This window comes from Oreochromis aureus, linkage group 3 (genome assembly GCF_013358895.1).
Source record: "Oreochromis aureus strain Israel breed Guangdong linkage group 3, ZZ_aureus, whole genome shotgun sequence".
Taxonomy (NCBI): Eukaryota; Metazoa; Chordata; class Actinopteri; order Cichliformes; family Cichlidae; genus Oreochromis; species Oreochromis aureus.
In genome coordinates, this window is record NC_052944.1 from 30,801,963 (window position 1) to 30,824,672 (window position 22,710).

General features: G+C 36.5%; 1 protein-coding gene and 1 long non-coding RNA gene across 3 annotated transcripts; one reads left to right on the top strand and one right to left on the bottom strand.

Annotated features, from left to right (window-relative positions):
* The first annotated feature begins 3 nt into the window (after positions 1 to 3).
* LOC116321205 (solute carrier family 12 member 3-like) lies at positions 4 to 17,904 on the top strand. 2 transcript variants are annotated; one of them, XM_039609928.1, is made up of 28 exons: positions 4 to 279; positions 574 to 5,759; positions 6,017 to 6,173; positions 7,937 to 8,068; positions 8,196 to 8,271; positions 8,827 to 8,922; positions 9,146 to 9,285; positions 9,431 to 9,541; positions 9,647 to 9,758; positions 9,887 to 10,017; positions 10,102 to 10,186; positions 10,428 to 10,585; positions 10,779 to 10,886; positions 11,334 to 11,457; positions 11,616 to 11,717; positions 12,349 to 12,504; positions 12,644 to 12,743; positions 13,002 to 13,113; positions 13,254 to 13,388; positions 13,539 to 13,645; positions 13,857 to 13,939; positions 14,043 to 14,111; positions 14,567 to 14,671; positions 14,880 to 14,991; positions 15,318 to 15,404; positions 15,495 to 15,630; positions 15,847 to 15,914; positions 16,173 to 17,904. In XM_039609928.1, the coding sequence occupies exons 2-28, from the start codon at positions 5,578 to 5,580 to the stop codon at positions 16,195 to 16,197; spliced, it is 3,009 nt and encodes a 1,002-aa protein (XP_039465862.1). In that variant the 5' UTR covers positions 4 to 279; positions 574 to 5,577; the 3' UTR covers positions 16,198 to 17,904. The 2 variants fall into 2 exon arrangements, with proteins under 2 accessions (XP_039465862.1, XP_031596848.2); XM_031740988.2 differs by having other exon boundaries at positions 4 to 5,759.
* LOC120439183 lies at positions 9,936 to 22,437 on the bottom strand. Its single transcript, XR_005612446.1, has 4 exons — positions 22,416 to 22,437; positions 13,833 to 13,941; positions 13,506 to 13,611; positions 9,936 to 10,011 (listed from the first exon to the last, which is right to left on the bottom strand). It is a non-coding gene; the product is annotated as an uncharacterized LOC120439183 (long non-coding RNA).
* Positions 22,438 to 22,710: the final 273 nt, after the last annotated feature.

A 22,710-nucleotide genomic window follows, 5' to 3' on the forward strand; every position in this document is an offset into this window, starting at 1 on the left:
GAACTGAAGCATTGCATCTGTAAGCTCCCAAATCCGACTCCAGTTCAGTCTGAGCTGGCCGTTATAGATGAAATAGAGCATGGATTCAATCACCCAAGACGACACACCTCGCAGGCACACGACTTCCTGGCAAGACTCCCGTAACCCTCCGCACAGCAATGCCCGGAAATAGTCTCCTGCTGCTGCTAACACCACGCGATGTGCTGAGAAAAGTCAGAAGATGATAAAAAGTCACAGAGAAAGAGATGCGGATAAAGTAGGAAAAGACACAAGCACAAGGTAAGCAAAAGTTTCTAACTCCACCTAGTGTTAGCATACTGGAAATGCATTTCCAGTTTACTTTCTCCTTCAAAACAATAGCGGGTGATCATTTTCTGTTTATGTCATGCTTTTTTGTCTTTTTTTTTTCTTGTTACAGTAGCACATGTCTGGTCAGCATGTGTCACCAAGAAATGACACATTTTTAGCTAAAAAAAAAAATTCTTATATTAGCAAATGACATGATTTTGTGTATAAATTTACTTTGTGTTGACATTATTGGCATTCCATTTCTCTTACCTGCATAAACAACAGCTGACTGTCACACTATGAACTATTCTGGGAAAAGGATTCTAGGAAATCTACAAGTTTGTGGAGGAGCGTGAAGTACAGTCACCCTTTCTGTGAATCCGATTATCATGAGTAAAATAGTTGCACACCAGCTACAGTTGTGGTCAGAATTTTACACGCATTCATCATGTACATAAATATCATAGCAATTTAGGACTTTTATATGATTTATTTGAACTGTTCTTTTTCCAGGGTGGAACGATTGTGCAGCATGCGTCTTTAGTGACTCAAGGAAAAAAGAACTTGGTGCACAAGTTTGAATTTATTTTAGATTTATTTTGGATATAATACAACAGTACAATATACTGTATTGTATACTGTTCAGATGTACATTTCAGAGTGTACAGATAATGCCACTGCTATCAGGACTGACTACTACAGTTAATAGTTTTTGATTTTACATACAAAACATACATTCATCTTCATACACAATATACTTTTTCTTTTACACATACAACACCCTATGTTATATGCTATAAAACAGTACTTTTAAGTAATGCTTTAAATGGAGTGTTGTAACTTAAAGCCCTGAGCTCAACCCTACTGGAAATAATTAAAAGCCAGGTCTCAAACCAACTAATTTGATTGAAGTCTACCACTTCAATCAAATAAGAGTCGAGAAGAGTGGTCAAACAATGATTCCACTCTGGGAAAAGATCAGTTCAAAGAAATCATTAAAAACTCCCAAATCATCATGACATGCAAACCCATAATGAGTTCATGGAAACTTTTGACCACAATTGTATGAAATGTGACCAGATCTAAGAACAGCATTTGTTTCTCTTTTAATGATCACAATAAAAAGGAAGGGCAGTATGTATTTGCAGATCTGAAATAAATGCTTTGGCAATTTTCGTGTAACTATTTATTTAAAAGAATCTAAATCTTTTCAAAGCACTATATTGAAAACTGTAATAAAGAAAAACTTTAATGCCAGTATGAACGTATGGAACTTAAGTTGAAAAGTAACATACTCTAGTTTCTGGGAATTTTCCTTTTGAGCATGTGACTAAAATCAGTCCCAGCTCTAATTCTAATTCTAGATTTGTCATTGTTGGGGGTTAAGAGATTAAACCTTGTTCCGGTCATATTACCCTACATCATAATCTCGAAAGCTACACTGGTCAGCTAGTGAACATTCCTCATAGATTACTTTTCATTTGTCACCACTGTAAAGTCATGTAAAGTCATATATGATCACTGTCTCAGTCTTCCCTGTTGAAAAATATCCCTACCAATACAAATCTGCTGTAATACCGTCCAAGTACTGCTGTGTCATGATTTATAAAGCTATGGTCATATGCCATTTTAGCCTTTTTTTTCTAATTGGGATGTCCAAGAGCACTGTGTTTGGGCCTCACCTGAGTATTTCTCTCCAGTCTCTGCTTGTATTGTGACATCACATCCTTCTCCTCTCTTCCACATGTCTTTGATGATAGCCAAGCTCTTCTCTCTCTCTTTTGCAGCAGAAGTTTTGATCTTTGATATGCAACTTTCTTTCAGCCTCTCCATCTGGAGACATTGAGAAGCATTTAAAACCTCCTCAATTACCCGCTCTTTACTCAAGTCCATGGCCACATGTCCACAATATGCAAACTCCATGATAGCCCGTAACCCAACTGGTGTCAAACATTGTGCAGTTTCTTCCACTCCAAGCCCTGGCATTTCTTTTGAACCTAAAAATGCATTTGGGGTTTGACTGATAGCTGCTAGAACAAGCCGGTGAGCTTGGAAGGATTTTCCTTGAATGATAAAGGTGCAGTCCAGGAGTAATTCTTCCTTGCAAAGGTTGTGTAAGTGAGTGAAGAGTCTGTCTGAGTGTGAAGAGAAGTTGTAAGAGATAAGACCAGAATTCTCTGAGAGACATGAAGAAAGGCCGTGAGGAGTTTCTTGAGCTTTAGAGTCTGGTATATGCTTTGGTGTTTGAAGAATAGTTTTTGAGCTTTCGTTTATGCCACCATTGTCCACATGTGTTCCACTTTCTCTTCCGCTTGCTCCACTTCTTCTCATAATGTCTTCCTGTGTGCACTGTCACCTTATAGAGTTACTTGTGTCAGAGCAGACCGCCAGATGTTTACATTCAACGTGCACTGTACAAAGAGAGGAAAGGCAGAACAGCGAGAGTCAGGATAAGTCAATAATAAAGACTCTAGAAAAGTGTGACTACTCTATTCCTGGAAATGCCACTGTACTTATTCACTTTAACATTAGACATGCATCAATTGTCCTCATGACCTCTCAAGTGTCTTTTACGCAAAGAAAACACAACCTATCCTAAAAAAAAGTGTCAATATTGGTATCATGACAAACTTTTAAGTTCAGGAGGTCAAAAACATGTGAGCCACTTATTAGCAATGCTGTAATACATGAATGTGTCAAGACACAAACATCTGTCTCTTGCACCTGTTCACAGAGTTCAACATGTAACAACTTACAGTTCATTTTGACAGTAAACGTCCTCGTAAGAACAATTTCCCACGAGATATTAGAAATACCAGCAGCATACGACTTATTGTAATTTTGTACTAAGACGAGTCTTGCTTGATTACAATTGGTTAATATCTTATTTTAGATTAAGACTCTGCATAGGCACCTACCTTGCTTTTCCTTTAGCAGTGTGGGTGGAACAAGTGACTTTGACCAGTGGCATTGTGAGCATGTGGGGTGCACAAGGCATTAGAGCAGGTTTAATTATAGCATGGCACTGACACTATAAAGACTACACTACAAGAAGTTTCCACTACGCTCAGGAACTGGCTGCTTAAAAAAGTTCAACATGAAGTGAAGTATTTTGAAGTATTACATGAAGGGACTGAAGGTGAAAAAGAAGACTGAGAAGATAGTATTGCCCAAATACCTTAAATAACAACAATAACACAGCCATTACTGCTGTGTCTAAAGTCTGACAAAGCATTAATGAGTATAGATAAAACACTCTCTCACTATGTCCAGCATAAGTTTTTTAAATTGTGCTCAAAGTAACATCAGGAAAATCTATTAACCCAAAAAACAATAATATTTGTTTCATTATGTGTTTAGTTCAGTTTTTAACATCCATGTTGAAAACTTGTTACGCAATAAAATGAGAGAGAAGAAGAGTTCCTGAAAACATTTTTAGTGCAGTCATTGTGAAAGTTCCTTCCTGTGCATTATTGACACTAATAGCTGATGAAAAGTCAACAATTCTGAAAAGCATGTAGGCTGAGTCACAGATCAGCTGTGTTACTCATCTTGAAACTTATTAACTTTGTTATGTTAGTTCTACAGTTATTATTTTAAATAACACAGTTATTTATAACTTTTTTGCAAACAAAATTTTTAGCTCTTTGTTTTTGGAAATAAAGATTTTTATTGGAAATAAAAAATGTATTTCCTAGAGAAAATATCATTGGTAGGGTAATTTGTTACCTAATGTTTTGCTTTTTTTAAATTCTTTCTTTTTTCTCTACTTCTGATTAGATAAAAGCCAGAAGATCATTCAAAAAGTATTCTACTGCACATATTTCCATTATAAAAATATTTTCATCTTTAGTTGCTTCAGCAGAACCCATTATTCTTCTGTTACTCCACACTCTGCTTCTGCCTGAAACACAGGTTTCTTATGCTGTGTAACCAAGTGTTTTCTAAGAGCACAGGTACCAGAACCTGATATTGAAAATGGATAACAGTAGAGATTAAGGTATTGAGAAGTACTGGAAAAAAATATTATTATAATAACAACAATCTATTAATTTTTATCCAAAGCCCAATATAATAACTTATTTGTGTTTCAGATAACACAACTCAGATAAACATTTATGGTGTGTTCGTGTGTGTGTGTGTGTGTGTGTGTGTAGGCAAGAAAATTAGTGTATGTGTGTGAGTTTTTGCCTGAAAGGAGGGGGATGAGGTAAATGGGAGGGGATGTCACCTACCTCACTGACAGTATAAATTCCAATTATTTCACTGTGAAATGAACAAAGGCTGATTTTCCCTCTTCATTCAACAAGCAAGGAAAGGCACTGTAAGTATTGCTTTTGGTTTAAAATTTTCTATGAAGGAGTTACATTTTTTTAGATGTAAAAGTTATTATGTTAAAGGTTTTATAACATGTAATATTTATACTAATATGTTCTTTTGTGAGTTTTAATACTAAACTAAACATCATTGAAAACAACTATTTCCTCCTTTGACACATAATCCATCAGTCAAAATGATTTCTGTGCATATAATCTGTAATTTACATGATACTTTTACCAGTACATCATTGTAATATATTGTAGCTAGTATAGTATTTCAACCACATTTGAGAATATATTTATATGGGAAATAAATTCCAGTAATAATAATAAAATACTAACACGAGTTAAGAATATTCTGCTTTGGTGAAGGTTATTTCTTATCCAGGTTTATGTCCTTTAGAAATAAGACATTACCACACAATGATATTGCATTCATAACTGAACTATGATGAGAGTAATTACTCAAATGAGCTTCTTTTGTAAGGGTGAATCATTATCTGTACTCACCCACTGCACAAAATTACATCTAATCCTGCTGAATTTTTTCTTACAAGCTTTTTATATTCACAATAAGATAACTTTAATTTCTCAGTTTTCAGTATTTTCATTAAGATGTTGGTTCAGGTATAAATAAAATGACTATAGCATTTGTTGCTTTTTGTACCAAAACGACAGAGAATTAATACCTTATTCTACCCTGCATGCCATATATGCCTAGAATAAGACAATTGGTACAAAGTGCTAAGCTGAAAAAGTTAATTTAGTTTTTCAAGTTTCTTTATTGAACACAAAGCTAAAGGTAAAATCATATGATTTAAATATAAATGTTGATAATATTCGGTACAAAAGTATATTATGAATTGTAAACTCCCACTTTGAATGTCTGTTGAAAAATAGAAAACAGAAATATGAATCAGCACTTCTAACTGCTCTCCATATTGTTCCAAAGGATTTAATTGGTCTTTTAATGGGGCAGTTCATATCCAAAAGTCCCGTAGTGGGTCAAGGTATTCACGACCATGTCCAGTTCTCAGTTGGTGAAGAAGGACCTCCCAGGTACTCTTCACACCATTTTGAGACCAACAACAGAAGAGAAGGTGCTAGCCACCAAATTCCTCCAGCCATCATTGTCTCAGAGGAGGGTTCAAGGTTTGTGTTATCTACTTGTGTCTTTTATTTTCCACCTCAGCTTAATTTCCTCATCATTCCATTCTGCTATTTGAAAAAAAATGGAACTTGCAAAATTATATTAAAAAAAATTATAGATTTTCAGGAAGGAAGGAAGGAAGAAATTATTAGAATCTAATGTCCATTAAAGGAACTAAAGCCTACCATCATAGATATGTTTTCCGCATTTACTAATTTTTGCTATAGTTTCTCAGTTCACATGTTTTTCCCTCTAACAGTACATCAGAGCAGCGGGACTCAAGAATAGAGCTGCGGAGATCTTCCTTCTATAGCACCATAGACCTGCTGCCACAGCTGGAGCACTATGCCAGCACGCTGCCACACCAGCAGGCAAGGAGCAGACCTTCCCTGGAGGTTCTCCGCAAAGCATTCGATGTGAGTTTTCCACTTCTGGGAGCATTTTCTCATTGCTGCTGTCTTTTAAGAATCGCGTATTGAAAGTAACACCACCTGGGGGAATTAACCCCCCTAGGAAATGAAAAGTTTGGCCTCTACAACCAGTGAAATGATTCTCACAGGTCTGAAAAACACAGTAGGCAAGGGATGTAATTTTACGGTAAAGTTGTTAATGCAAAACCTTATTTATTTATTTATTCATTTATTTATTCATTTATTTTGTGATGATTATTAATGAAAAATAAGCGAAACCCTTAACAAAACTGGACATACACTTTCAACATACGCTTTGGACTAAGCCCTGCCTCTCAGGCAAGTGAGTAAAGAATTGTTATAGTGTTTACCAGTGCTGCAGGGACTGTGGAAGTGGTATTAGCCAACACACATGCCTCCTGCAAACAAAAGGTAAATGACCAAAAACCTGTACAATAAAAATTTTGTGAATGGGTGGGCACCACAAGGGAGGCCACGCTACTACCCAACCAAAACATTGTCTGCAAAAAGTAGAGACGAGATCCTGAGACCAACAAAGCAGATGTCTTTTGCCTCATAACTCCACCTAGAAAATCTGTCCAATAAAATTATGCTCAGAATTGATGATAAAGGACAGCCCTGAGGATGTCCCAAACCCTCCGAGTTATTGCTGGCAATGCAACAGGCCAAATGCCCCATACTCCCAAAGCACTTCCCAGAGAATCCCGTGAGGGACATGGTCAAATGGAACCAACACGCCTCATTCAAATGCCACAGAGCAAACACTTTTTTCTATGCTTAAGTGCTTTCTATCTAAGACTCAGACACATTCATATAGAACTTGGGGTTCAGTATTTTGCCCAAGGATACTTTGGCTTGTAGGCTGGAGCAGCCAGGGATTGAACATCAACCTTTCCAATTAGCAGATGACCTGCTGGGTCGGCAACCCTGAGTCCAAGGGTGCCCTGGTGTCATGCGCAGTTTTCTACATCTTTATGCTTTAACATCGTGTTCATTATTCCAGTGGAACAATAGATCCCCGAGGTGGGGCACCATCCAACATTCTGCTCAGTAAAAACTGGGCTTTCTGAACTGTTCAGCGTATAATCACAAGCGATGTGGTAATACAATTAAAAAATCAATCATCAACCCTGCAACGTAGGGTGTCCTAATGACATGTGCATGTGTGAACACCCTTATGGGTGACTTAACAATAACAGCAACAGAACATCACTTGGAGTCAGATCAGGCAATCTGTTCTTCCCAATCATGGCACTTCAGGTCCCCCTGTCATTAACAATGTAAGCATACAAGCCTCCCAGTAGAACAGTGGAGTCCCCAGGTGGGGCACCCTTCAGCATTTCACCAGTGAATGCTGAGACTGTCCTTCAGCACATAAGCACAAATGACAGCCAGGAGCTGTGGAGAAACAACTCCCACTGTCCACTGGGGAAAGCCCCAACATACAAGCAGCACACCAGGGTGTACCTACCCCTGCCTGCCGTATATTACTGAGTCAACTCCAGATAGGAACAGAGTTCAGCCCCACTCCACCAGAGTGGCACCAGAGCCCAAGATGTACATTGAGGTGAGTCTGAATATGTCTAGCCAGTATCTCTCAACTTCACACACTACCTCAGACTCTTTACCCATTTAAGAGGTGATGTTCCATGTCCCATGAGCCAGCCTTAATAGGAATCAGAATACCAGGGCCTCTGCCCTCAACTTCTGGTCAATACACAATGTACTATTTTCTATACTATTCTTAGGAAGTGGAGGGAGGAAACACCAACAAAGATCCAGGAGCTTGTGACATTTCGGCCACAGATGCTGGAAGTGAAGAGGCTCAAGGTTCTGAGGAGAAAGCTCCTGCGAGATTTGGCTGGGTTGTTGGAGTTATGGTAAGTAAAACTTCTGGGTCTTTGCATCCACTGGTCCTAAAGAAAGTTTAAAAATACACAAAATCATTGATCTTGATCACTCTAAGATCTGTTAATTAAAAACATATTACTTTCATTTTGGTCACAGGTTCGTTGTATGCTTAATATTTGGGGAGTAATCCTGTTCCTCCGCCTGTCCTGGATCACTTCTCAGGCAGGCATTTGTGAGTAATCAGTTCATTCGCTCCTCCATTTGTTCAGTTCTTTTCCTTTTGCTTTTATTTTCTTGTAAAAATTCCCCACGCCTGTTCATATAGTCTTATCTCTGGGTCATGTTGATTTAGTTAGTTTCTTAATCATATCAACATGAGCACATTGTTCGTAGAGCTTTATCATAGGAAAACGTGAAAGTTTGAAAAGAAGGGGAAAAAATGATATCTAAATATTGACAAATGAAGTCAAGTATAGTAACTTCACCAGGAAATGAAAATATGGGATTGGGAAAAATGCTAGTTTCCTTGTTTGAAAAGTAAGCTGTTTTTTTAAAGTGCTGACTATGGGTGAGTCTGCTTGTTTTTGTAGCACACAGTTACTACATTTATTCATTGGGATGAATAAATGTAAATAAAGTCATTTTTAAATCATAAAGGCAGCATAGAAGGTCTATTATATCGCTGAGTATTAAAGTACATATTCTAAAATATATACACTCAGATATGGATTTGCATGTAAGGTAAATGTGATTTTAATGAGTCCTAACTTTATTCTTCTTATGTTAGTGTTGACCTGGCTTATTATCCTGATATCTGTGATGGTGACCTCAGTAACTGCCCTCTCCATCTCTGCCATTGCCACTAATGGGAGGGTGATCTCAGGTTAGTCACTGTTCAAAGTAGGAAATCAGACAAATAAACCTTATATACAGTATGAATCTGAAAATATGAGAATACTTGGGACACCTTTAAAAAATGGTTGGGCCTTTTAAGAATGGAAATCTGCAGCTGAGCTCAGAATTGTTATTTTTCAAATATGTATGTAGGATCTAGTATTGTATTTAGGATATGTTCTAACAATCTTCTTGTCTGAAATAATTTGCAGGTGGGGCATATTTTATGATCTCCCGCACTCTGGGTCCAGAAATTGGAGGACCAATTGGGGTGGTTTTTTCCTTTGCCAATGCTTTGGCTTGTGCACTCAATACTGTTGGTTTTGCAGAGGTGGCCCGTGATCTAATGCAGGTGAAATGTATTGAAAGTGCTTTGTGGTATTAAATAGATGGTAGATTGGTTTTTGTAATAGAAGATGTCATATTATATATTATGTAAATAATATTTCATACTAAAATGCTATGCAACAGAACCTAAATTTTGTTAATTGATGTAGGAGTTTGGTGTTGTCATGGTTGATTCAATCAACGATGTCCGTATTGTGGGCGTGATCACTGTTACGGTTCTTCTGCTGATTTCATTGGCTGGAATGGAGTGGGAGTCTAAGGTGAGCACATTTTGATATTCAACTTGACTGCTGTACTTGGACAAAGTTTTGTCTCTTAACAACTTCTCTTCCTTTTTGATTTCTTTGTTTGTCTTTTTCTCTCAGACCCAGATTTTGTTCTTCTTAGTTCTTCTGGTTTCATTATCCAACTACTTTGTGGGCACATTTATTCCTCCCAATATAGAAAAGCAGGCACAGGGTATCTTTGGATACCGCAGTAAGTTTAGGTTTCTCTCAACAATCTATAGTCTTAAAAACCACATCGAATAATTAATTTGTTTGTTTCTTCCATCTTTCTTTCCTTCTTTCATAACTTCCTAATATTGTACCTGGCATGTTTTCCAGCTGAGATCTTCTTAGAAAACCTGACACCAAACTGGAGAGGAAATGAAGCCAACTTTTTCCAGATGTTTGCCATTTTCTTTCCCTCTGCTATTGGCATCCTGTCTGGTGCCAACATCTCTGGAGACCTTAAAGTATGAGGGAAATAAAAGAGAAATGCTCCTTAAAAGAAATATATGAATGCATCGTTTCATAATGTTTTGTATTTCCTATCTCAGGACCCTGCTACTGCTATCCCCAAAGGCACCCTCATGGCTATTTTTTGGACTACTATCAGCTATTTAATGATCTCTGTCACAGTCGGTAAGTTACCCAGTACATACGTATTTGATCTAAATAGGTATAAATAATTTAATTAATACAAGACAGAGGCTGAAGGTGTTTAACCTGGCACTTTATCAGTTATACAGCTGGGGACTTGTTATCTGAAACAGGTTTCCGGTAGTAGCACAAACTGAGATCAATACAGCCTTTAGGATTGGGAGTAAATACATTTTCATGGTTATCCATGAAAATTTTATTAAAATCTGTACTTTTCCTCTAGCATCATGTGTAGTGAGAGATGCTTCTGGAAATATGACTGATATCCTGACCGGAAATCTCACTGATGGTTGTGTGGGGCTTGGATGTAAAATGGGCTGGAACTTCACAGATTGTATACAGCAGAAGAATTGCGAATATGGTCTGGCCAACAATTTAAAGGTACTAGTTCATTCAGTTAGCCACATTTTTTTTCTTTTTTTTTCTCCTTTTTGTTATTGGGAAGAAAGATACTAAACCAAAGAAAAGCACATTTTTGGTGAAATCTTTAACTCTTTGTCAATATTCCTGCTATATTCATTGTATTTAAAACTTTATTCTGGTTTGTCTTATACTTAATGATGACTCAAACCAGGTCTTGGGCCAGGTTTCTGGTTTCTACTACCTGATCACTGCTGGGGTATTTGCAGCCAGCTTGTCCTCTGCTCTTGGATTTCTTGTCTCTGCCCCGAAAGTCTTTCAGGTGAGAAATCCATTAACCTTTTTCCTATTGCATTCATTTGCACTTTTATTGATGAACAAAATATGAATCCATTATTAGAATTTCAATGTACCTAATATTGCTGTATTAGAGACCAGTTTACCTGGACTTTACAAACAAAAAAGCTCTCTTTTTGACACAATAATGGGCACATTTTGAATCTACTAATGATTTAGTTATAATTAATGATTTTTAAAGTCACTTGCAGTATAAAGGAAACGATTAATAAGGTAAACTAAAGCGGAACAAGCAAACAGCATGATCTCATGTAGCTTTAAAATCATTGCTCACATTTTAAAGGAGCAAAAACATGGAGGACAGTTAAAAAGTCATCTATCATCTTATAGCTCAAATGTTTGATCAATTAGAGTTTGTATAAATATAGTAAAGTCTCACTTTTTTGTTTATGTTTTATGTTCTCTCTATCAGTGTCTGTGCAAAGACAACTTATACCCATACATTGGGTTCTTTGCAAAGGGTTATGGGAAAAATGATGAGCCGCTCCGGGCTTATGTGCTATGCTATATCATTGCTGTGGCCTTCATTCTCATTGGTGGGTGTGATCAACATGGCTAACACGTGGCCTATTGTTACTTAAAATAACTAACACATTTTCACCTCTTACTAATGTTGTGATTCCTAAATAAAATGTCTTGTCAGCTCTAAATTTGTAGTGTGGTTTTAAATACTCTCTCATCTGTGTCATTACAGCGGAGCTGAACACCATTGCCGCTCTGATCTCCAACTTCTTCCTATGTTCCTACAGCCTTATAAACTTTAGCTGCTTTCATGCTTCAATCACCAACTCCCCAGGTGAGTAACATATTCAGTAATTAATCTATACTCAATATTAAACACATTCACATTAAACCATTCATTTCGGTCATTTCTAAGGTTTAGTACATTTTGTTCAGTCACACTAATAAGAGAGTTTGCTACTCTATAAAAGCATGTGACAGCCAGATTTTTCCACAGTTTAGCATGCGCACAAATGCCCACATACACAACCACCACTCACCAGTTTATTCCTGCTTGGCCCCAACATTAAACAGACCCCCATTATGAGGTCGGAAGAAAAACCAAAAAACCCTCCCCAAAAATTGTATTTATCATACCAAGTTAGATTGGAGAAATCTCTGTACACAGAGGTCCACATAGGTCTAACCCGCTGTGAGATTAAGTGCATGACAGTTCTCTAGTTAAAATTTTGGAAAGAGAGTCAATGTGTTTCTATTTTGACAAAATCAACTACGTACAATTCAAAGCTCTATAACATTAAACAGCAGGTTGCTGGTAATGCCTAAAAAACAAACACAAGAAATCATACATAATGTAAATGTAGGCCATAATGGGTGGACATTGGGATCAGAGTTCTGGCCATGTAGCATTACAAAGTCTGCCCTGTGCCACTTCATAATCCTTTTCTCACCGACTCCTCCTGTAGGTTGGAGGCCCTCATTTCACTACTACAGTAAATGGACGGCTCTGTTTGGAGCAGTGATATCTGTAGTTCTGATGTTCCTGTTTACCTGGTGGGCTGCTCTAATCACCTTCTGTATAATCTTCTTCTTGTTTGGATACATCAACTACAATAAACCAAGTGAGTCAAAAACCATAAGTTTTTGAGCGTAAGTTGGAACTGAGCAGTACTTTGATTAGAATAACATGCCTCAGATTCATAAATAGAATAGAATGCATCAAAGTGCATTTCTCATGTAAGTGTCTTTTGAAATCAACAGAGGTAAATTGGGGTTCGTCAGTCCAAGCAGGCACATACAACATGGCTTTGTCATACTCTGTCTCACTTACTGGTGTGGAGGATCACGTCAAGAATTTTAGGTGAGTGATCTAAAATTTCAGTTTAACAAGTCAAAACTTTTCATGAAACATGCACGAGTGCTAAAGTCTATAAGTGTACTTGTTAGTGCTCTTTTCTAATAGTATTAATAGATTTTAGTTTAGAATTTATATTTACTGGATTTCATCCATATATATATATATATATATATATATATATATATATACATACATACATACATACGTATACATACAGTAGGCAGGGAGCTTCCTGTTTAATCCCTAATGTCTTTTTTTCAGACCACAGTGTCTAGTCCTCACTGGACCTCCAAACCAGCGACCTGCACTGGTGGATTTTGTTGGCTCATTCACAAAACATATAAGTCTTATGATCTGTGGCGATATTATCATGGTGAGACATCCACTCAGCTTTTTCTACAAGAAAACAAAATAAATTATTAGCATTCTTGTAGTAAAATAGCCACACCAAACCCTTTTTAGAGTTATCCTTTGTTGTAATTGGATGTGTGAGTTCCTGAGTTCCTTTTCCAGGAGCCTGAGAGGCAGACACGACCACAAGATGCTACAGATCAGCTAGTTAAATGGATGAACAAGAGGAAAGTGCGTTCGTTTTATACTCCATTTACAGCTGAGAGCCTCAGAGTTGGAGCTCGATACTTAATGCAGGTATCTAGTTAATATTGTTGTGGTGTAATGTGACTTTAAATCCCCTGAAAGTTACCAACAAATTATTAATATTACTATTAGCATGTCTCTACCATTAGAACTAGTTTGTATATTTACCTGTAGGATGGCTTTTATGCTTTTTGTTCAAAGGCCTCTGGTCTTGGCAAGCTGAAGCCCAACACTCTGGTCCTTGGCTTCAAGTCAAACTGGAGGGAAAGTTCTCCTGAAAGCATTGAAGATTACATTAACACCATATAGTAAGATGGTCCTTTAATAGATATGAAAAAATCATGTATTTTCTTGTGGATTTTTCATTAGTATTGCTATTTTATTTATTTTTTATTATGTGGGTATTTTTACTGTCTTTACAAGGCAGTGTAAAATATAGTATTTATAAAATAGCCTAAAGAATAGTTGCAATAGAACAAAGTCTTCTCAACTTACTCATCTTCTCTTGCTTTTCTTCAGTGATACATTTGACGCCAACTTCTGTTTGTGTATCTTGAGGATGATGGACGGGCTGGACATCTCTGACCAGTTTGATTGTGAAGGTCTGATGAGTATAAATGAGTAGAACATTCTCTAAGTGCTTAACAGCAACATGATACATTTGTGGCAGTGGTTGACAACATATTTTTCTTTTCTTTTTTTTAGTAAACCAGGGCTTTGAGCTTGATGAATCTGCTGAAAGTTATGACCATCAGTCTCCAGACAGGGAATCAGGTAAGAGCTACTTGTGTGCATAGATACATATTAGATTACTGTACCAAGTCACGTTAAATTTCAAGTCAGAATCTGTAAATCATAACTACTGTGATTGCAACTAAAGTACGGGAAGAGATTTTTCTTAGAACTGAAAAGGATATCGGATTTAAATAAGATTTCCACTCTGTAATTTCAAAACTGACCCTAATAAAGTGAGTGGTCTATTTATGGTTACATTTCTTAAAGTTCAAGATTAAAGTTTTAAATTGATTTAATTTGACAAAAGTGCCTCTAATGGATTGTTGCCTTCCTAAATTAATATGCACTGCAATGGTGCTTGGGATAATATATGAGAGGATGAGGACAGTGAACAAGAAATCATTATTGCACTGGCACACCTTATTATAACGTTCTAATTATTAAGTCAGTAATCACTGCCCACACATAACACACGCTTCCTCTTGTGTTTGCAGCTGATGACGTGTCCGATAACAGCAACAGTGATCAAATCAAAACAGTGTTTCAGAACACCCAGGGGAAAAAGTCTATCGATGTCTACTGGATAGCAGATGATGGAGGTGAGCCCACAGAAGTGCTTTTCTTTCTTTTTTTCTCCCTGTCCTGTCCTGCCCGGCAGCGTAGCAATAAATAAACAAACAAACAAACAACAAAAAAAAGTCAGAGGAGACTCTTCAGTTTATTCTTCCTAATAAATAAACAAAAAATAAATACATTTGAGTTGGCCTGGTTTTCTTAGCTGCTGTCATGCTCTTCTTCTATTTTCAGGACTGACTTTACTGGTACCTTACCTGATCACCAGGAGAAAGCATTGGCGTAACTGCAAGATCAGGGTTTTCATCGTCGGAGATGAACAAAACATGGACGAAGGCCGCAATGAGTAGGTTTACTCTGTTTCACCTGGGGGGAAAGTGTTGGCTTTTGCACTGGCAAAATTTGTGGTTATCAAGATGAATTCAGAATTACTCTTTTCCTCTATGAACTGAAAATGTTCAGTTTGAAGATTTTACAACAGACAACAAATTTGGAATTATTTATTTATTTATTGTTTTTTCAAAAAATTTAATGTAGGTTTTCATGCAGTTTGATATGTCTATGTTTGGATGTAATTCTTTCAGACCCTTTGGTGTTTCTGGACATACTAGGAAAAGGTGCTTTATGATTTCTGGAAGGTAATGAGAACTTGTGGACTTTTGTATGTTTCAGAATGATTGCTCTGCTGAAGCGGTTTCGTCTACATTTCAGTGACGTTATTGTCATGACAGACAGTGAGAAGCGCCCTCAAGCCAAGAAGTATGTCGGAAAAAAGTTGCAATATCCACCACAAGGCACACCTGTGTGAATGTGTTTTTTCCTTCATAGCAGTTGTGTTTTGCTTTGCAGCATGACTAGGTTTGTGGACAGTGTCGCCCCCTTCAGGCTGCATGATGAACAGCAGGAAGGCGTCACAGTTCAGGAGCTAAGACAGAGGGAACCATGGAAAATATCTGATAAAGAGTTTGAGGCCTTCAAACAAAAGGTGTGTGTGTGTGTGTGTGTGTGTGTGTGTGTGTGTGTGTGTGTGTGTGTGTGTGTGAGAGAGAGAGAGAGAGAGAGAGAGAGAGAGAGTGTATCACTGACTTCCAAAAGGTGCAGAGCAAAACATTTTAAATGTATCTATGCCTTATGATTGTGTAATATCCCCACATTATGTGACACTAAGTCAGTTTCTCACTTGTATTTCCTTTATTTACAGTCTGAGAGAAAAGTAAGGCTGAATGAAATCATCCGCAGGAATTCACAACATACTGCCCTTGTGCTTGTGTGAGTACACGGTTTATATCGCAATTCATATTTAATGGAAATCAAAGTTAGTTAGGATCTCCCATTTCCCCTCATAGTCCCCATATTTATATCTACACAGTTTACTAAAATCATCATGAGTTGGGATTTAACTAATACTGCACTGAAAATTTAAATCTATTACTATCCTGCTACCCATCTTGTAGCAGACTTTGTTCTTGTTTTACTGTTCCTGCTTATGTAATTGTTATTTAATGATTTTTTTTCTTCCCCACGTAGGAGTCTTCCCTGTGCCACACAGTGACTGCCCCAGTGCTCTTTACATGGCCTGGCTGGATACTCTCACCTGTGGCCTTCATTGCCCTGCAGTGCTCATACGAGGAAACCAGCAAAATGTCCTTACTTTCTACTGCCAGTAAATTGTATTTCATTGTGAGTCAGTCATGGAGGACTATTTTTATGAGTCACAAAACTAAAAAATTCGAGACTTAGAAGTGAACAATAATTAAAAAAAAAAAAAACAAGACAGAGAGAGTACAATATTTGCCAAATTAGGGTTTAACAAATCTGGTGAATAATAAGGAGACAAATCTTAAAATTGAGATTGACACATGTTACATGAATGATTCTGAGAAGGTCATTGTAAGTACTCTCCCCTTATACAAGTGAATATCACCGTATCTCAACCCAAGCAAGAACATTTTGGAAGCCACCACTTTTATCACACTGCTAAAGAAGGTGACATCTTTTGGAAAAATGATGTCCATCCCATCAGGAGAGTCCCAAAGGCTTGGAACATCAATGTGAATTAAAGGTCTTGTGGTAACAAAGAAATGAATCCAAGATCTTGATAATGTTTAACTGGACATATATTTGAAACAAAACTGTCTTGTTTTAGCAAGCTAGTTACTAAGTCATTTGTGAAAAATGTAGTATGAAGTATAAAACAACTGCTGACAATTTTAGTGAGTAACAAGAGAAAGTAGCATCCAGTGCTAATGTAAATTGAACAGAGAAGAATATTAGACTTAGTGGACTCTTTTACAGTCCACCACTGATGGGTAGGGAAACTTTTTGTTCTTTATGGTTAAACTTGTACTACATAACCACCAACTTTGTTGTTAACACACGATAATGTAACCATGTTTGAAAACTGAGACACAAATTGTTGATTTGAAAGTGATAATTGTAAGTAAATGGAAATTAGTAATACATTTAGACTTTACATTGTATTCACTATATTTGTCAATATCTTTTACATTTATATTTGTTTGCTTAATCTGTGATGTGTTTTGTAGAATACTAAATTATGTATAAACTCTTCTAAGATGAGTTATTCTGTTGACATTTTCCAGAGGTAAAAATTTAAAACCTCTGAGTTGTACTATTTAAATGCTGACAAGCAACAGCAGGAATATAATACTGTAAAAGATTAATATTCTGTTATAAAATCTGCTGTTCCTCAAATCGCTACTTGACATTTTCCCAAAAAGCAAGTCACTCTCCAATTTTACACCCATTGTAATACTGAATATGAGTAACAGTAAAAATAGGCTGCAGTAAGTACAGTTAACCTTTTACATTACTACTATCAGTACTCAGTCTACCTCACCTTACAGCTATATGCAATGTGCAACATTATGTGGAATAAACACTGGGGGCATTTGTTATTATTTTTGGCACTAAGCAACATTACTAAAGTCTGGATTAATCTGCAGACGGGTTACAATGACATGGAAATGCATCACAACAGATTAACTATAAGTAGATAAAAATTACGCAAAAAACTTGTAAGTAGACATACTGTAAAAGACCAGTGCAGCAAAGCTATTAGTATGAAATACTATGTAATAATTTAAATGTCACTTAGTCACATTATCAGCTTTAATAGTGTTAAAGATTTTTAAAGGCGTCCTTCATTGACAACATTGTGTGTCTTTGACTTCACATAATGGACAGATTTTTAATAACAATAAGTTACAGAGTGATAACTTGGATCAGACCACTGATACTGTTAAATACAGCGATAACTGAGGAGTTTTCAGCCTCTTTGATCAGGGGGATTGATCTCCCTGATAGCTGTAATGTAGTTTAAAACAAATTTTGATTAATTAAAAAATAAAATAAAGTCTGGAATATACATTGTTTGATGAATAACAATAGGAATATATTTTAAAATATTTTAAAATTATTTTTTTTCCTTTGACATATGCTTATCTGTGATATATATGTCTGCTTCATCTGAATCATGAGATTATTGGTTCTTACAGCAAAAGTTTGAGCTATGCAACAGTCTGTAATTGAACACCTATGCTCTGTAGAAGGTACTGGGAATTTCTAAAGCAGATTTAAATGTAACACTTTGAACCAGAAAAAAATAACTTAATGCTTAAAGTTTTATTGCAAATTAACCATTTTTTTCTTAACCATAAATTAGAACAATATCCCCACCCTTTGTGTAGGTGCATGTTCAAAGGTGTCTTGTATACTGAAAGATCCATGTGTTTTCCTTCTTACAGTGGACCAATACGTAATATTTATGCTAAATCTTATAGTTTGCTTTGGTTCCCAAGAGCTCACTCATCATGATGTGAAGAAATCTTAATTAAACAGTACATTTATCACAATCCTGTGTAGAAAAATGTGGGTGCTGGCTGCAAAATGCAACTGATACAGAAGAAATTCCTGGTATTTTGGCATGCTGCATTTCAAATACTGGGATGTACCAAGTCTTTTTTTTTCTGGCACATTAAATATGGGATGACTCACTGTATTATGCTAATGGTAGCTAAACATTTCAAATGATGCAGTGAGCCAACATCAGTTTCCATCTCACTTGAAAAACTGAAGACAAACAGCAACACCAGCCATTAAATGTGCAACATGTGGGGGCAACATCCTAACATGACCTCTTGCTGAGGTCACCTTCTTTAAACAAAGTGCTAAGGCTATTTATGATGTGCACCTGACATTGTTAACTAATTAACTAAATGGCAGAACATTATTAACAGCTTAAATTACTGGTTAATTTATGGATCAAAATTTCAGTTTTTGTTTTTTCACATTTTATAATAACATCAATATGTTAATATATCTATATTTAGAAGGTATATAATACATAAATAATACTATTTTGTTGTAGCCTTAGTTAAATTCAATGAACAAACAATTTGTAAATAGATTTTTTTTTAAACTAAGGCAATAAAGTTGGCACAACGGTGCACTGTTTGGCATCATTGCCATAAAAAGGTCCCCAGATTTGAATATAACTCAGCTGGTCCCCTTTCACCTGGAATTTGTATTTTGTCCAATAACTGTGCCGCATGGGTTTCTCCCAGAATTAGTGCCTAAGTATAAAGTCAGCAGATATTTACATGAAGTTTTAAATTGACGCTGACAATTACAGGTGTAAAAACATTGATTTGTGATTGCTCCCCAAAAATGCTATAGCATATTTATTGAACTTGTAGGTAATTATATTTTATTTTTGTTTATATCATCGATACCAATGTAAAACAGTTACTAAATGAGCTTGTGAAATTAAAGTAATTATGGTAGCTTTATAGGGGTTTTTTCTCAGAAAAAAATCTAAATCTTTCTATGCATCTATTTAAAACACATGTCAAACTCAAGTCATTTTATGTGGCCAACAAGAGCTTGTGCATGATTTAATTAAAATGAGTTTACTGTATGCTGCTGAAATGTGCACGCTGACTGTAAACTATTTTTTTTTGTTTAAACCTCAATGTACCAGGGACGAGAGTGATGTTATGCCAGATCTGTTATTTAAATATTGACATGGTGGTATCCACAGAAACTTCAGAATCTCTGCTAAAAGCTCATAAAACCATTTCAGTGACCACCATCTCACAGATTCTGGAACTCCAGATTTTGTCACTCTTCAACCAAAATTCACTGAACCAACAGCAAAAGAAGGCAACTACACTACACTTCACAGTTGAAAAAACATTGTAATGACTGCCCACATACTGCCTGTCTTGCTTCCACCACGATAAAATCCAACTTCCTTCACAGCTCTCTCTCTCATTATGCTTCCAGACTAGTTTCCCAACAAAAATATCTATTTTCTGCCTTATTTGCTTGCCTATTAATTTCTGCTTTTCAGTAGAATTTTTGGTACTGAGTAATTACGCCAAATTGCAAAACACTTAGCTATGTCTCTAATAAAACCTCTGTAACTTTGTGCAAAACAGAAAAGTTTATGTTTTTCACTTCCTACTAGAAATCTTTTTGTTTTTTTTAAACTGGACAGTCTGGAAAAAGATTTACTAGAAGTTGTTTTGTAATTTATTTATCACAATTTGATTCCAAAGAGTCCTGCAGACAGATTTCTTTCTCTGTCACAGCAGCTTTTTCTTTAACACGTAGAAAAACAGTTAAATATGTGACTTCTTTACACTAATGGAAAATTGAGTTTTACTCGCCGCTTAAGATCAAAGTGGGCTGTATGTGGCCTGCACTCCTGATCTAGAATCTAGATAGATAGATGCAAATAATAACACTAAGCAAGTCTCTCAGGTTTAGCAGGTTTAACATGATTGTTAGTGCTTAATTCCTACATTATTACAGTAATAATATGATAATAGCAGTGTATTATCCCTTTATCATTGTGCTGTAGAAAAACTGCTAGCTCTATCAGAAGTCATTCAGAAATTTAGCAGCAGATGGTGCCGAATCAAAATAATTCACATTACAAGCTTTAACGAGTGCTGCACTATAGATAATAATGAGCAATGGGGGGATGTTAACAGCACACTAGGTAGCCAGTATTTTCTCCCCCTTGGTTTATTCAAATAATTAACTGCTGAAAATCCTGTGAGTGAACCATAATACAAGACTTAAGTTAGATAGGTAAAAAGGAGGACAGTAACATAAAAGAGAATTAATAACAACCATAAATAAAGTGAACAATATTACCTAATTCTCTACACACCTTCTTAGTTCCTTACCCTGTGGGGGAAAGGCAGTATCCTTGGACTTCTCCCCAGCAGAGATCTATTGGAACTGGGATAGAATATAACTCTCTGCAGCAAGCTGCGGATGGACCAGCCCTAGAGCTAAGCCAAAATGAAAACGTCAGAGGTAAACAACTTTCTAAGTATAAACTCCCACAACCCTTTGTAGAGCCATACCCAGAAATACCCCTCCTGCTTCTAACACCATCCAGCGTGAAAACAGAAGTCAGAAGAGGTTAAAAAGTCAAACATTTGACCGTATAACAGTTTGTGTTGGGTCAGCATGTGTCATTGAGAAATGACAAGTTTTCATTCAAAACATTCTTTTTGAATTAGCAAAACAATTTCTAACCTGTGAGTGGAACAAACCCTCACTCACATTATGTATTTATTTATTTTTGACATAACTAGCATTCCATTTCTCCTCTTTTTGACTGTCACAAATTAATGAACTATTCAGGGAATATGATACTAGAAATTATATAAAATGTGTATGTAATAGACGCAATGACCTTGTAAGAATGTAGAAGAAAGCATCACAGGGGTTTTTTTTATAGCTCAACACTTGCACCATGTAGAATTCACTGCAAAAACGCTCTAGCTTAAAAAAGTCAGTCAGAATTGAATCTTGATTACTCTGACTGGATTGGAAGTTAACTGGATTTTAAAACAACATATCCAAGAAAAAGTCGTATGATTATTTATTACATATACCTAAAGACAAGAAGATACAGACACTGCGTTCGACCTCTCTCCTACAAACATTGATGGATAAAGAATTTTAGTCAGTAAGTAAATAAGTAAATACAATTTATTTATATAACACTTTTCAAGTGCTTCACAATAAAACCATAAGTATAAATAATAATATAAAACACAACAACAAGCTTGTTGGTAAAGAAATGTCTTCAGCTGCTTTTTAAAAGAGTCAATGGAGTCTAGACAGCATAAAGACAACGGAAGAGAGTTCCACAGCTTTGGTGCCAGTGCCTGAAAAATCCGATCGCCACGTGTTTTGAACCTAGGACATGGGACCAACAGTAACTTCTGACCTGATGGATAATACCTCCCACCCACTCCATGACGTACTGGCTAGTCACAGGAGCACCTTCAGTGAGAGACTGAGATTAGCAAAAAGCACCACTGAACGACACAGGAAATCATTCCTGCCTGTGGCCATCTCCCTGTACAACTCCTCCATCTAACACACTGTAAACACTGCAATAGTTACATACTTTTTACACGCACTGTCTTCTACTCTGTGATATTCTTGTCAATTTTCTTGATATTTATTTATAATCACCTCTGTTAATCCTTGATATTTATAATTGAGTGATCTGTTTATATTAGTGCTATTTTTTAAATGTGTAAAATCTGTAACATAAAGTATTGTTTGGAGTTTAGTCTGTTACTGTTACTATTTTTACTATTTCTTTTTGGAGCAACTGTAACCCACATAATTTCCTTAGGGATGAATAAAGTATTCTGATTCTGATTCTGATTGTTTCAGGATGACCTGCCATTATCCAAAGACACATCTGCTTACCTGTATCTTTTGCTGATTTCTCCTCCTCTTCTTTTCTGTTTTTTCTAAACTGTGTGCCGGATGGCTTCAAACTTTTCTCGTCCATCTTCCTTGTCCATGGTTTTAAATCTGCACTTCAGTATGAACACCCATCCTCCAACCTGAGGATCGACACAACATAACCGATGGGTGCCTATGCCATCCCCAAAATGCGCTGGCATGATGTCGGGGCAGCATTTTTTGCCGATGCCCGTGATGCCGCCCCCACCATGATGCTGCCCTGGGCAACCGCCCATGTCGCCCATATCAAAATACT